Raw genomic sequence first — 16,676 nt, 5'->3', positions numbered from 1 at the left:
TATTCCTTTATATAGGATTGAGAAGTTTGACTTTCATTTTCTATGCTATCATAAAGCATCCTTTATCTGACTTGTCTACCTGACATGTTTCCACATTTGTCTCGTCTGATGCTTGTTTCCCTTGCAATTGAAGTCTCCTCCTCCTGCCATTTTTACATAACTAGCATTTTGAAAGTAATTATCAAATGTCTTTTAGTGTGGCTAATTTTCCTGGATATAATTAAGAGAATTTATTTTCTGCTAACCTATTTAACTATTTATTGTAAGTAAAGGGTAAGATGTTTATAAAAATTGATTATTCTTTAAAATCTTAAAATAAACATCATTGAAGATAATATTCTTTAAGCAATTGAGTGGATTAAACATTTTAAGATATCATTTATTCTTTTTAATATAAGACATTTAGTTTAGTGATCAGAGCAAGTGCTGTTTTGAAAAAAAATACTGTGTGTGGTAGTGACAGGAATGAAAATAAAACATGAAAAAAATAACCACCTATTACTAAGCAAAATGTTTACAATACCAGGCAAAATTCCCTCCTACTTGCTGGGCCTTCAGTTGTTTTGAGTCAGGTAAAATGTTTAAAAAATCTCTGATAACTGCTCAGACCTGTGTAACTAAATGAAATTATTTGTGGAAGCTTTACATTTTTATGCTGTGGAAAACATGTGGTATTTGTTACCAAGATTTTATCAGACATGTATGTGTTTAAGAGTAGTAATCACTGTCAGTTCACTTGAGACTAAAATTGATCGTCCTCTACGCATGGCTGTATATTCAATATATTCTAGAATTCAATATTAAAATACAAGTGTCGTTACCTTCTTCTTCCAAGGTCTTCAACTCACTCTAAAAAATTATATATTCTATTCTAAATGAAGCAATTAATATTTCAAAACTATCTTGACAAGATATTATTACCAAGAATCAATTTCTTGTTGTTCCTCTGTGAATGGCTACATTAGTCAGCCTTCTGTTTTACAGTGCACTAAACTACTTTGGATCACAAATCACTTTCAAAAAAGAACAGTTGTCAGATTCACTAGTTGAAATCTGACCCATTAGTTAAAGAGGTGAAATAAACATGTACATAATGGATTCATAATTCAGGTCATTCAAATTATTCCAATGAGCCATAAATAATCAATGAGCCTTATAAGCCACACTATGTCAACAATTTATTGCATCTTTTGTGGAAGTTAAATTCAAATGAGGGAAAATTATCAAAATGATCACAGTAAGAGTTTAAAATAGTGAATTGTTTAGAAGCATGTCAAACTAGCCAGATTTATGGAAGACATTGGAATGATTACTCTGAGTGAGAATATTTTCACATCATGCTTGGAATATAGATAATTAAGAAGAAAGAGAATGGGAATTGGAAGTGACCTGGTAGAGTGAGTTTTGTGAAGTGAAGTTGAGAATCAGGACAATAAGTCCTGAGCAACGATGCAGCTCAACATCTATAAGATGAAATAGTGAGTCAAATTTGTTCTTTTGACTACAGTGTCCACAGGATCTCAATGTTCCTGCTTAATTTAGTTGGAATATTTCTAAGTCATGGAATTTGACTTTTAGTTTAATGTTTTTTCCTTGTAACACTTCTTAATGTGGTATTTTGAATAATGAAACCCCTCCTTTTTAATATTCATTCTTCTGAGAGACACGGAGATAGATCTGGAGAGGGAATAAGGGATGCATTGCTTCCACATAAGACTAACTACCACAGTTACATAGCATGTTTTGATAACTGTCCTACTAACAACAACAACAAATCATTCAGGTACTACTGACTTTGGGGTTTGAACTTACTAAAAGTATTCAGCAAACCTTTTTTCATAAATAGCTCCTTCTTATGCCCCTATGCAGCATTGCTATTTGTTTAAGTTGCGCTTAACTTTATAATTTCAAGTGTACTTTCCTGTTTCTGAATTGCATGACAAGCAGTGTTTGTTGTTTACTACTGCTTACTACCCCTAACTAAGCAACACTTAACCATTTGTGCCTTAAAAAATTGTTTTGTCATTTATCAAACTAAAATTCATTGTTCTACACTTAAATCTTCTGCAGTGCGAGTTTCAACCAATGCCTGCTAGGATGGAGGAAAGTTCTTATTTTAAGAAAATATGATTTAAGATTATTCAAGCTTATTATGTTTTAACAGATTTAACTCACTTTTTTTTTTGTATAAAAGCCCTATATGGTAGTCACAGCTGGAATTTATGCCCTCTGAATTGAAACTCTGGTGTTGATTTTCACAAATGGACAGTGAATTCCTCATACGATTTGGTGAACTTGGACTCTTTCCAGAGACCTGTGGTCAATGGCTGTAAGTCTTGAAGATGATATCAAGAGTGACCTTAGCAAAGCTTCCCAGGGTGGCAGTGCAACCCCTCACTGCTGTGTAGTAGTCATCCATAATGGCCATCAGCAGCAGCAGCTTCTTGGGAAGACTAGCAGAAAAGATGGCAGTGCCTCTGGACAGGGACCAGCACAGAGACACAGTGGATTGTCACTCCGCATGGAATAGGGTAAGATTTCCTATTGTTGTTCCTGCACAATCCTCTCTTGACAGCCATGGTGGAAAGCTTTGCAAGATAGCAAGATAGTGGTTTCCGATGTCAGTAGCTATCTTCTTGGAGCACTTAGCACCAAGACTAGCATGACCTTTATAGTCACCAATAGTGGCAAGAGCGGTGAACCTGGTCTGCTGGTAATCTATAATTTGCTTCTGCCCTGACAGTCTCTCTCTCTCTCTCTCTCTCTCTCTCTCTCTCTCTCTCTCTCTCTCTCTCATTTTTTTATTTCATTATTTCCAACATAATATTTTTATTAATTATTTGAGAATTTCATACAAATTTCAAATCACCCCTTTCACACCCCCTTCCCCTTCCTCCCAGGTGTAACCTCTCACCTTCATGTCCAACTCCTCAAATAAAAAATACACCAAGTCCAATTTATGTTGCCCATATTTTCATTGGAGCATGGTGAAATTCTTAGTGGCCAGACCCTTGTAGATAATAGGGTGCTTCCCTAATTCTCTTTCTGTGCTGCCAGAAGTCATCAACTGTGAAGAGCTAGACTTCAGTATCTTTTTCACAGACCTGTCTGGACTGTTGCTTTTTCTCTGGGGGGAGGCTACTGTCACAGGAGCTTTCAATGTTTCTCATTCTCAGTTATGAGTATACTGTTATTGATACCACTGCAAAAGAAGCTTCTTTCCCCATAACAGCTGGAACAGCATGGTTCATGATCTTCCACATGAAGATAGACATGAACATAGACATCAGCATTACTTCCTGATGTTTAGACCCTCATCTTTTAAGGGTTTTTCCAGGAAAATGTCAACAACCTTGGATTCCTTAATGGGTAGGGATTACAGGTGGATCTCTTCCAGGGACATGATCTTCACATCCTTGATCGATCGTGTGGCCCACTTTGGTGACGGGAATGAACTCAAAGAGCCTGGTGGTGACCTTGACCTTGACCCTTAAGACAGCAGCAGAATCCCCAAAGAATGCAGAGAGGCCTCCAAGGGCTGGAATCTTGGTCCTCTGGGTCATCTCATTGATCCACTGTCATCCAAATTGATTGTTTTCCCAAAGAAAATGGTTTTGTTTTTGAGATAGGATCTTTCCTTGTAGCCCTGGCTGGGCTGATACTCATTATACAGAAGAGATTGTCTTCAAAATTCACAGAAATCATCCTTCCTCTTCCTCCCCCAACATGCTGGCATTTAAAGCATGCTCCCCAATGCCAGGTCCTTCAACTTTATTTTATAAAAGCTGTATGAATTAGTAAAAATTATACTATGAACCTTAGAAATTACATATGTATATATTCCTGCATTATACTTATATAGTTCAACATATTTTCTTGATGCCAGGGGCAGCTATGACTCAGTCATGCATAGAAATTGATATCTTATACTGTGCTGAGTGCTAAAACATACTGGTCCAAAAGTTAGATTAACTTTAATTCTTGGTGTCTTTATCTGACAGAGTAATTATGGAAAAGTAATCGCATCATCATGATAGGTCTTTCTGTCACCCTTTGTGTTCCCATGTGTCACTTACTGTACCACAGGGTGCCGAGGCCATCTAGAGATCTCTTTCACATCATATATGTATGAGCTCCTCAAGTAGAAAAGAATGTATATTATCAGAGGTCCTAAGTATTCAGCCAAAAAGACCTAAAAATGGAAAGTAGATTTGTATTAAAAAATAGTTTTGTAAATATTTGAACAGTTACATATATAAGCATTCATCAAACACATGAGATGTTGAAATATGTTAATAGATAATAACTTAAAAACAAACTATGTATGGCTGCAAATTAATCTTGACCAGAAGAGTTCATTTAGAGCTAAGAAAATGGATGAATCTCCAGATAATTTTAAAAAATTATTTTTAAAAAATAATTTTAAATAATTATTTTATTTTAATGAGTTTGCAAATGAAAGCATCCACAGTTATATTAATGTAGTTCCTCACACGAACATTTGCATGGCTCCAAACTTTATGCATCTCAATGAATCATGGTCATTCTGAGGCAGTGAGTTTCACATTTTCAATATTCATTGTACTCTTAGGTACTTATCCACTAAAAACACACAAAAAGTGATAGATTTGAAACTAGAAAAATATTTGAGTTATATCCTCTGATTTTGAACTGAGTAACAGACTTTAATAGAAATAATGCAAAATCAATTTTTCTTATTAAGTAATTCCTTTTACATCTACTTTTAATTTTGCCCACCCATTCCATATTCTATATAAAGTGTCCCACTCACTGAAAAAAACATAAGTGACAGTATCTACTTTTCCCATTTTTCTTTCTTTTTTGCCAAATAATTCCTTCATTAACTCGATTAACTAGACCATCATTAAAATTGAAAATATTATGCCCCATGATACTTAGATTTAGGTGTCAAATAGACATATTTTGCAATTACTTAAGAACAGAATCTTAATTTTCCTTGCTGTATTCTTCTGTGGGCCTGGTTGTTGAAGATTGCCTTATTTAAATTAATTGATCTAGAAAGGCTCAGCTTACTGTGTGCAATACTGAATCTGAGTCAAGAGGATCATGAATTTAAAAACAGTCTTGGTTACATAAAAGACTAAGTACCTACATGGTCATATATGTACATATTTATATAATTATGTATTGTATGTGAACATGTATCTAGGTTCATATAATAGAGTATGTAATGCAATTATATAGTTACATATATATTCTTAAGTTTCTTTAGCTATAATTATACTAGCAATGTATATACCATGAGTCAAAAAAGACTAATAATAATAAAAACTGTAAAACATAGGATAATATAAATTTCATAAAAGAATTCATTAAGTTATAATCTATGATATACCTCATTATTGAAATGCAAAGATATTGTTGTGCTGAGCATGCTGGAGCAAATCTCTAACCCAACATTTGGGAGGATGCGGCAGTAGAATTGTCATGAGGTTGAAGCTAGACAGGGTGCAATGAGACCCTATCTAAGCAAGAAAGGAAGAACAACAGAGAGAGGAAGCGGATAAAAAAGAACAAGCATAAAGAGAGAGACAGTGAGATAATTAACCATTACCAATATTCCAGAAAAAGTTTCAGTTATTATTTTGTGATATTGAGAAGGCTATATTCTTTATAGGAAAAAATTTAAATATTTATTTCAATGTTATCTAATTAAACAAAGTCAAAGTTTTAGCAAATTCTGTATGATGTATCCAATATGAAAAAATGTTGTGAATAATAGTGAAATTTGATAAAAAGCCACTATAATTTAAGCTAATAAAATTTTTTATCAGATATTATGTATAAAGTTCTTCAGAGTCAGAGGAAATTAAACTATGTTCTTCTTTCTGTCATCTCTTAAATAAAATTCAGATAGTATGCTTGCAGACATGAATTCAATTTAAAAGCCAGCACTTTATTACAAACATTGTGCATGCTAGACTATAGCAGTTCAAATGGGAACTAGACGTGAATTATAAATCTTGAATACACTAAAGAATGGCAGTAACTTCTGGACAATATCTCTTTCAAAACATTCATTTGAGTGCAAATAAAAGAAAAGATGAAAGATACCTTATTAAACTGAAAAGGTTATCAAAATTGTTCTATGATAAAAAGCAAAGACTGCATGGATATATTAGTGTCATAGCTAGCAAAATGGAATTGCTGTTCCAATGAAAAACTTGAAATAGAGTCCAAACAGATACTTATGAATAGGCAAACACAGCAAGTGGTAAGGACACAGAAATTCTGGAAACTATTATAAACAGTAAGGCCTTGTTTTTATTTTGAATCCATGAATTACACTAAAGTTCTAATTTATTTACTTTATATTATGTTATTGTACTTTTCCCTTTAATTTTCTCCACATTACACTTACATAATGCTTTTCTTGAAATTTGATTTACTTTAACTAGACAATGGGAGTCTTTGGAGTTGTTTACATTTGATATCTGTAGAAAAACAATTCTATGGTCCCATGGTACCAAAATATGCATAGCCAAATTCCTTACATAAAATGGCTTAGTAGCTGCATAAAATTGCATATCTTCCATAGACTGTAAACTAACACCTGTGTTATTTATATCAGGTGATACAATCTACATGGTGTAGGAATTCTTGTGTCCTATACACTTGGACATCCAAGAGAATCAGATTTGTTTGTGTTAAAGATGTCAGTGATCAGCTATGACGAGTCTTATTATAGAGAAGAAGGCTGGTGCATAATTGAATGTGTAAGTCAAGGACCAGCAGGTATGCAAGACCACCTGATTTACAATGAAGAGACAAAACCACCTTTCAATAAGAATAACAAAAAAATGTGGTTATATATTGAGTAGCTTTTCTACACTTAACTTTTTCTCAATGAACTTACGATTTCTTGGAAATTGTCTTAGGCATTCTTATTATGATGATGTTGGTAGTTTGCATTCTTATTTATGTCTATTTTACACCTGAAACCAAATTAAGCAGCATATTTCAGAAATGTTGAAAATTCCCAAAAAAACCTCAGTGGTTTTAAATAACTGCAAAACAAAGGAGAGCTGTGCATTAAAAACTGTATTCTCTTAAAAGTAGTATCAATTTGCACTAGTGACTATCACTGATGATAGTATTATGTAAGAAAAAATGGAATTATTTGTTTTAGTCTAACTATCATATGAATGATATTAACTATGTAAATCTTTCAGAAGTACTAAGTAACTTAAACAAAGCATAACAAGGAGTTAAAAGGAAAAAAAAAACAAAACAAAACACTATTTTAAGATGTTTCCAGAAATCAGAAGCTACTGAGTTGCTGCAAACTTAATTTCTTATTATTGTTTGTAAAAATGGACTTTGGAGAAGTGATTGATCCTGGCTATGAAGTCTTTGAAGAAGAACAACACATTGTTTTCTACATGTTTTGGAAAGGAAAGTTTAAAACCCATAGATGTTATCTGTCAAGGATGAAGGCAGTTTCTAAAAATGTCTCCATGAATAATAAATCTCAACATGAAATTATTTCAGTCATAAATCTCAACAAGATTTCTCAAGGTCATTATTACCATTATGCATCTTGAATGAGATAAATTGTCTTCAACATTAATTTCATCAAAATATCTAGAAATCATTAATATTTTTACATAAAATCTATGTACATTAAAATGGAGATGTTGCAATTCATATCAAGAGTAAGAACAAATTATAAAACATGAATCTACTAAAGGTACAAATAACAGGATTGACACACTTATGCTTAAGAATATCTATCTGTGTGTCCAAGAAAATAAAAGGAAAGATAGACAATTTAGGTATTGGAAAATATTGAATTCAAGAAAATGAAAAAATAGAAACCTAGAAGGATGACAGAGAAGCCACTGATGAAGAAATAAAAATATATTTATATTTTATAAAGTTTTAAAAACATGCTCAATTAATGCAGTGTATCAAAAATTAAATATGCAGAAGCATAATTATAGATACTAAAATCAAACTGCTGATATCAAAATAAATCTGGACAACCCAATGATCAAACCTATTATTATTAACATAAAAAGCTGATATTTTACAGAAATAATCAAGACCTAAATGAAGATATGAAATTTTATGAAGTAAATGTATATTGACGTTCTATGACATATTACAGGGAATAAAAGTCACATACTTCTATTTAAGATGACAAGAATTGTGGTGATTCCTCAAGGTATTGGGTTGAATAAAGCAGTTTACTGCTTTTTTGTGTGGGTTAATGATACCAAATGTAATCTGTACACCAAAAGAATTCAGCTATATGGAAAATAGGCTCATCAGAATACATTTGGGGCATATACTATTATAGCAGCATACTCTGATTTAAAACATTTAGACTGTTAAAACAACAGATGACAAGTAAAAATGAGATTAATTAGCAGATAAATAAATAATTCTTAAGGTAACTTTATGTAAGTAAGATTAAACTAAATATATAATTATGTGACATTTTAAAGAGTACAAACTACAAAATTCTGGTTACCAGAATTGGTCAACTAAAATAAGATAAAAGTGCAAAGATAATATTGAACTAGTAGAAAAGTTCAATCCTAATTGAGACAATAAAAAAACAAAAGATGCCTATAAAACTGAAATAAATATTGAAAGACTACAGTAAGTTTGATGATGAAAAGGTTATAAGTATTTAAATAAAAACAAATGAAATGTGCATAGAGAATCACAACACAAAGTGCTAAAAAGAAAAGATGTACAGCCCTATGAATCTGGGAAAAGAGGATGAAAATACAGTGCTGCAAACATGTCACCAAGACAATGTCGTTAAATCCCACTGCATTCAAACCGAAAACTATTTGCATGGTGAGAGCTAACGCAACGTTGAGGAGAAATTCATTTCAAATCATTGACTTAGGAAGGAACTGTATGAAGATTTTATACATAGCATCAAAATTTTATGGGTGTCCAATATAATTAAATAATTATGTACACAGATAATGATACATAAGAGCGAATAATTGAAAATGATTGAACTCTATTTCAAATGAAACCCACTACAGATCTGTAAAATGAATTGATAATAATTAAAGAAAGCTAGAATTCATAATGGAACAAACAGGGTCAGTCACACAGGAGCAAGACTTAGAGAACAATAAATGTTTTGTCCAATCCTATTTGTCCCACCAATAAAGCATTCTCTATGTATAAAAATAAGAGGCGGAAGAGATATGAGCCACCTTATAATAAGGAAACAGCTGACTACTCAGAAGTACTATCACAGAGATATGAAACTTAGTGCTATAAATACTTGAACACACAGATGAATGTAAAATAATGAGTTCAACTATAATTAGATTACAGTGTTTGTGTAGTGAGAAATATGTTAATATTTTAGCCATTTGTCTAAGCCATTTAGTAAGGAAGACATATTTCATTATTTGTTGACCACCAATACTTAAAAAATGCTATTCAAAACATTATTTGATTTTGTGATATCTAACAGTTTCTATTGACTCAAAATGGCTTATTCTAGGTAAACATTTTAATAGTTTATAAATATATATAAGGGTAATGTGTGGTAAAATAGTTTGATTGTACAACTTAGTGGATATAAAATGGGTGTGATTGCAATGCACAGTTTCAGCATTTTATCAAACTGACCCATTTAGAGGAAAAAAAAGTTTGAATCATAGGACTGATTTTCAAATGTCTAGGCTATTTCTGGAGCTTGGTTGGTCACTTAGATGACTTTCCTCTCAAACAAGGTATAATTTTCTAGTGCAGTTGTCAAAAAAATTCTACTGTAGTTCTTCTCTTCATTGCTTATTCCATTCATGCAACTAGAAGTTTCCAATGAGCTCTTGGCTAATGCCTCTCATCTTGACACAATCCTTGCAAACAAAATTATTTTTCATCAGGTTTGCTCAAAGGATTTTACAATTTTTGAATCGTTGCAAATAAGATATTCCTATCTGTACTATCTTTAACAAAGTACACTTAAGCTTCATATTAAGTATTAAATGTTTTTTTAAAAACATACCCATCATCAGTTTTACCTTAACATTCCTATGTTTTACAAGAACTAATATTATTTTAAATTTAATATTAGTCTAACATTTTAGTATTCAAATGATCCACAGTGCTAACTAAAACAACTTTTTCATACCAACAAATAACTCTACTATAGAAGAATTTGTTACATAATACAGAAGGGAAATATATCATAAGATTAAACTGGAAAGGTAACAAATATGGCAGTATTTTATTAATAAGTATAAATATGAATTTTTGTCCCAGAGAAAGCTTTTAATATATAAGTGAACTTGCATATTTATTATTTTTAAAATATTAATTTGTTTATTTATGTATTCATGTGCTTTGTCCATGTGCATGTTTATGAGTGCCTGTGGAAGCCAGGAGAGGTTATTGGACTGAGAATTGTAAAAAGTGAGGTGGGTGCTGAGAATTGAACCTGCAGCCTGTGCATATGTGCTGAGCAATATCTCCACTATCCATATTTAATAATTTTTAAATTGATTATATAAAGCAAGTATTTAAAACTTAATGCATGATTAAATTTGATTTTAGTACCATTGAAACAAAGTCAATTTAAATGAAAATGCTGAAATAAACACATTATAAATATAGATCATATTATATTTCAAAACACAAGTGTTCCTTTTTTGTATAAATATAGATCATATTATATTTCAAAACACAAGTGTTCCTTTTTTGTAAAGTATGCCGAAAATATGTCTATTGAGAAAAGAAAGTGAAGACAGAGAAGGCCACATTCTCTGTAGATCATAGCAAGAATTACTTAGCACATTGGATTTTTTTCACTAAAAGACCTATAGAGTTTACCCTTGCTGCTGAAACTTTTCTATTACTTGATTGCATCAGTCATGAATAGCTCAACCTCTTGAAGTTGATTCAAGAATTTTCACCTTCATTTCCTTAGTGTAGCCTTCTTGTTCCCATATCATTAAATTCAGAAGAATCAATTTTGAGAACTACAATTGTTCTGAAAGATGGGGTGAGGAGAAAGAAGCCTAAGGAACTATCCATAAGCCTAACAAAGTCTTACTTCTTCATTATTGGCATTTTTGTATTAGGACTGCCTTTATTTTAACTATTCTATCTACAGTTTCTAATTCCATTGAGAAGAATATTTTTGAAATATCTAGGCTTCTGGAAAAAGAAAAGCTGAAGCAATATCACTCATTAGACAAAGCATAAAATATACAGATAGATTCTGTTTTTAAAGCTGAATTCACATAAAAGCCACATTTATTTCCTTTCTTTAACTACTAATGACTAGTGCTTCAATAAAATCTTGGCCAACGATTTCACTAGAACTGTAGTAGAATTCCTATTACTACAAGGAAAAGACCTTAAATATCAACATGAAATTAATGAAACAGGGCATATATAATAAACTACAATTGACACTTACTGTGGTCCAACTGACTTGTCGACCTAAGTCTGTAAAATAGAGTGTGATAATTGAGGAAGCTGCAACACTTTGAATAGTGACATAATCCTTCAAAAAGGGGCCACCTAAAATAAATCAATGAGAAAGTGGTATTTAAATATAATTTCATGGTACAGTGACAAAGAGTTTCTTAATACAAAACTGGTAACAACTTGGGACTTTTTTTTTTGCTAACATTATATAACTACAGAGAGTGAATTTGGCATTATAAACAATTTGCAATCAAAATGGTCAATACTAGTATGACAGTAATGCATAAGATCCTAGAATATCTGTAAAATAAAAATTAGGATCCTTTATATCTTTGAAAATATGCTGAAAACTTTCTGACAGACACTTACTGGATTCTTTAATATGGGAATCAATTTATATTCTGCTATTATCTTTAAAAACTTCAAATAGCAGCACTCTGAATTTTTTAGTCGTTTAATGCATTTCAAACAATATGAAATTTTGAAAAGAAAAAAAAACAGATGCAGCGTTAATCATACCAACCTCTGTGTGTGTTTGTGTGTGTAGGAGAGATGTTTATGTACATCCTCCTGTGCATGTGTGGTTGGAAGACAGAAATTGGCCTCGGTATTTCCTTCCATTTTTCCATTTCTCTTCTTAATTCTAGCTTGCCTTCAAACTCCAAGGATGGTCCTGACATTATCACCCTCAACCAGTTCCTGGGATATAGGCAAATGCCCTCAATCTGTCTATTACTCCAGTGCTGAGGATACAAATTTGCAAACAAGCTCTTTATTCATTGACCCATTTTCCCAGCTCTGATCACTCATTCCACTCTAAAACTAAGGAATCAGGAGACAGATCCATTGCCTTCTCAGAAAGTTTCTTTATGTCAAGGAAGAGAAATTCTGAAAAACATAGGGACAGTGAACATTTTTAGACAAAGCACCTGCCATCCCTGTGGATAATGGTTTGTCCATTTAAACCCATGTTTTTTTTGTTTGTTTTTTGTTTGCTTTTTGTTTTGTTTTGCTCAAGCAAACTCAATACAAGCTGGTCTTCAGATAATTGTTTTAAACAATGGGCTAGATTCAGGAACATTTCCTACATCTAGGTGTTTGCCATAGATATTATATGAAAGGTGTGCACTATGCTTTTCTTGGTAATTATGAAAACCAAAGCCCTTTTTGCTCATGTTTCAGCTTTGCAGTATGTCATTTCAGTGCCATTCAAAGAAATTCCAGTGCACCAACCAGAACACTCTGAAATACAGTAGCACAGATACGGATAAAAGAAACATGTTTATTTAACATACTTTATGTGCTAATAAACAGAAAGCTTTACATGTGAGATCCAGTAGATGCAATATCAATAATACTGGTTCTTAGGTGGAGCACATAAATATACTTATCTGTTAAAATTCTGCTAATGTAACATTTATTAATGGATGTTGCATTTTCTTCAATTTCATTATTTTTCCTTTTTTATCATAGAATTCTATTTATGGAATCATAATAAGAATTAAAAATAATGTTCAAAGAAGAGTGGAGAAGTACTGGAGTATTAGATTCAAATGATATGGTATTTACATGCATAGACTAAGTAATAAATGTCAGGTCAGAAGACAGATTCTAAACTACATAAACTGACTGGTTGAAATTGGTCTTACCATATTCTAGTTGTAGGCCAACTCGGGAAGGATACCACTTTGGACCTGTACAGTGAAAAAGAATACTTAATCATTAGCCAAAATAGAATCTTAGCTTGATGATATAGAGGTTCTCAGGGAAGACAAGATGACAAGATTCTCACTGAAAAGGGAATAAAACACTCATTCGGTATCAAACACAGACACAGTGGTCCCCATTGGCAGGGTGCTGAATAGCAGTGGTGAGCAGTGCCTGGATGAAATGGTGATTTGTCAAGGAATATTCAGGTTTTGAGCATGCACCAAACCTTATGGTCCCAGACAGGAAAATATATTAGATAATGAATTCTCAAATGAAATTTATATATTTATATAAAGTAATGACTACTGATTTTATTGAAAATTCCACAAAATTTGACACCTGAAAAATGTTTTACCCTTTTAGAAGTAATGTGCTTTCCCACAAGAATTGCCACAGTGTTAGGTTCTCTATCAAAATGGTATCTACAGAAGTAAAGTGCTCCATTTAAATGAGATGCATGATTGACTTTCGATGTGGGAGTCCCCTCTGTGTGCTGTGATTACTCTTAGTGAATAAAGAAACTGTCGTGGCCTGTTATAGAAAAGGACTTAGGTAGGCGGGGAGGACTGGACTTATACTGTCTGAGAGAGAAGGCTGAGTCAGAGAGATGCTAAAATTTTGCTGGTAGGCCACGACCGCAGGGTGATACACAGATTAATGGAGATGGGTTAAATTAAGATGTGTTAACCAACAAGAAGTTAGAGCTAATGGGCCAAACAGTGTTTTAATTAATACAGTGTCTTGTGATTATTTCAGGTGTAAGCTACCTGGGTGACCGGGAAGAACAAACAGTATAATTATAGAAGGAATGTCAGTTTACATGGTCTTTTTGGATAACCTACATAAATGGGTAGAATAATATTTCCTTTACAATAAGTACTGGACATTTTTATAACATATTGCAGTACTGAAAAATGATTTTCAAAATTCATTGATATCTTATTTAATTAACTTAAATATCTTTTGGAGTAAATGCCAAGCAATTATCTCTAACATCTAATAGTAAATTAATAAGTGTATTTGCAAGAAAATTCTATCATTATCATTTTCTGAAATAATAAATTTTAATTATTGCTAACAACAAGAACTGAGGCAAATGTATTTTGACTTTCTTTTCAGAAAACAGCCTCAAATAATGACAGGGAAACTTATTAATAATTAGGAAAGCTTGGTCTTTACTTTAGACTTGTTCACAGCTAGCTCTTATAACCTGCTTCTATTAATCTACATTTTGCCACATGGATTTCTCTCTCTCTCCCCCTTTGTATAAGCAACTTTTGTACACTCTCAATTTCATGGGAGAAATATCCTAAGAAAGAATTCATTCAGACATTAAGGTTAAGGAGGCTTACTCATAATAAATCAAGGGATAGCAATTATTAAGATTACACATAAACACTGTCACATTTTTCCTTTTATATAGTTTTCGGGTAACGCAATCGTTTTCTTTCAGCTTATATATTAACTATGATGCTTATTACTTCTACAGTGATTTATAGTTTTGAATTGTATGCTAGTTTTGTTTACTAAAAATACTTTTAAAAGATAAAAAGTAGTTTTTCTACTTTTTGTATGTGATCTACATACAAATAAAATACAATGCAAGTAAATGCTACAGAAGACTGAAAAGTTTTAATTGAGCCTGTGAGGACACTTGATATTGAACCAAGTACAAGCCTTTGAGAATCCGCTTAGATTTGACAGGCAGCCCCCATTGTAGTTGTATATAAGCTGTCAAGTTCCGTCATTTAAATAATAGCTATTGAAAATATCACTTTCAATAGCAACCTATGATGCCACCTTGGGTAGAAATGCAAAATCAAAAATAAATGTTATAACTATTATTCTAAATATTTAGTATATCCTTATGAATTAGATGATACATATTGGCCTGGAAAAATGCAGAATATATATATATATATAATAACAATTCTATACAATTGCTATTTATTTAGTAAAAGTTTTATTTATTAACATCATCAATATTTATTATATTATAATATAAATAACTTTAACTGTATAAGGGTTCTTACCCTGTCTTAACAACTTGAAGGTTAACAATTCAGAAGACAGATCATGGTGTCACGGTTAAATTGTTCCAAGTGTAGTCATCCAATGAAGATGATAACATATCAGTTTCAACATTAAACTCACCTTACACAGTAGCTATTGTTCTCTGATCACAACTTAGAGTTCTTTCCTTACACTACTCAATAACACTGTGAATAAATTAAATGTTGCCATATATTTTATTAAATTGCTTATCATCAATGATTCACTTGAAATGTGAAGTTCTAATGTTATCTATGTTCCTATAATATTATAACATCTTTTAAAGAGGTATTGCATGTGGGAAATCAAAATAGATAAACAAATATTACTACAAAATATTCAGTTTATTTTGGTATGGTATCAGAAATAATATAGCCTAGTACAGCATGTATCCAATAACAGAATAATTCAGAATTCACTAGCAGAAAATGAGTAAAGTCTGGAGAGTTACGAAGTTCTTAAATGGAGTTTGATTAGAAACATTTGAGCAAAACTGTGGATCAGTGTCTTTTATACTTCAGAAAGAATTAAATTTAATATAAATGTTAAAAATAAATAAGATTAGGATATTATTAAAACCCAATAAATATTTATTGTGAATCTTTTCATCTTATAAAATGAACATGACTTAATGTGCAGTAACTTTCTAGATTAAATCAAAATAATTGGAAATGTGATTGAAAACCCATCATGAGCTTAACAGTTTCCAGGTGTGTTTCAAATAACATTCTAATCAATATAATTTTCCTAAGACAGCTAAGCAAAATGAGAGCATGAAGCAAGCATGTGAGCAGAACACCAGCAGGCTAAAGAGAGAAAATTTCCTGAAAACATGTTATAATAGTGGTAGTGTGCTTGTATTAAATGAGATGTATATATGCTCTGCACCTGTTTTTAGATTTCAGAAAGATAAAAATGAGGCCATTCATAGAAAATGTGAAACGTGATAATTAGAGATGGTTTCACAGGCTGTTTCTGAAATGAAGCATGTGTTCATCTGAAAGAAAAAAAATGTTTAGAAATGAAAACCATGCTTAACCAACCCCTCAAAACCTTAAATAAACCTGGCAGAATTTAACGGAGTAGCTAGTAGGTTATTTGGAAGAAAGAAGTTTTTTTTTTTTTTCAAGATGGAAAGCATGTTTTAAAATGTGAGTAGCAGCTATTAGGTTTCTATCATTGATATATATATATATATATTTGTAAAGAACAGTTACTTTCTAGATTAGATCAAAAATGGAAAAGTGATTAAAAACTCGTCATGAGCTTGATTGTTTCCAGATGTGTTTCAAATACAATCTTATTCAAGATAATCTCAGACAACTAAGTAAACTGATAACATAAAGCAAGCAAGCAGAGCCTTAGTAGGATAAAGAAAGAAAATTTCCTTGGTATACATAATAGACGTATTGTATTCATATTAAATGAAAGTGCATATGTGTGTCATATATATATAT

General features: G+C 31.9%; 1 protein-coding gene across 1 annotated transcript in view; it reads right to left on the bottom strand.

Annotated features, from left to right (window-relative positions):
- Tecrl (trans-2,3-enoyl-CoA reductase like) overlaps positions 1 to 16,676 on the bottom strand; it is a 64,000-nt gene that overhangs the window by 21,157 nt on the left and 26,167 nt on the right. Inside the window, exons 3-5 of the mRNA XM_005359430.3 lie at positions 13,107 to 13,151; positions 11,447 to 11,550; positions 4,077 to 4,192 (exon numbers count right to left, since the gene is read on the bottom strand). Coding sequence (XP_005359487.1) covers positions 4,077 to 4,192; positions 11,447 to 11,550; positions 13,107 to 13,151 — 265 coding nt within the window. The remainder of the gene's footprint in view (positions 1 to 4,076; positions 4,193 to 11,446; positions 11,551 to 13,106; positions 13,152 to 16,676) is intronic.

The sequence above is a fragment of the Microtus ochrogaster genome, linkage group LG1, assembly GCF_000317375.1.
Source record: "Microtus ochrogaster isolate Prairie Vole_2 linkage group LG1, MicOch1.0, whole genome shotgun sequence".
NCBI classification, from domain to species: Eukaryota; Metazoa; Chordata; class Mammalia; order Rodentia; family Cricetidae; genus Microtus; species Microtus ochrogaster.
Note: the sequence above shows the minus strand (reverse complement) of the source record. Positions and strands in the feature narration are given on the sequence as shown.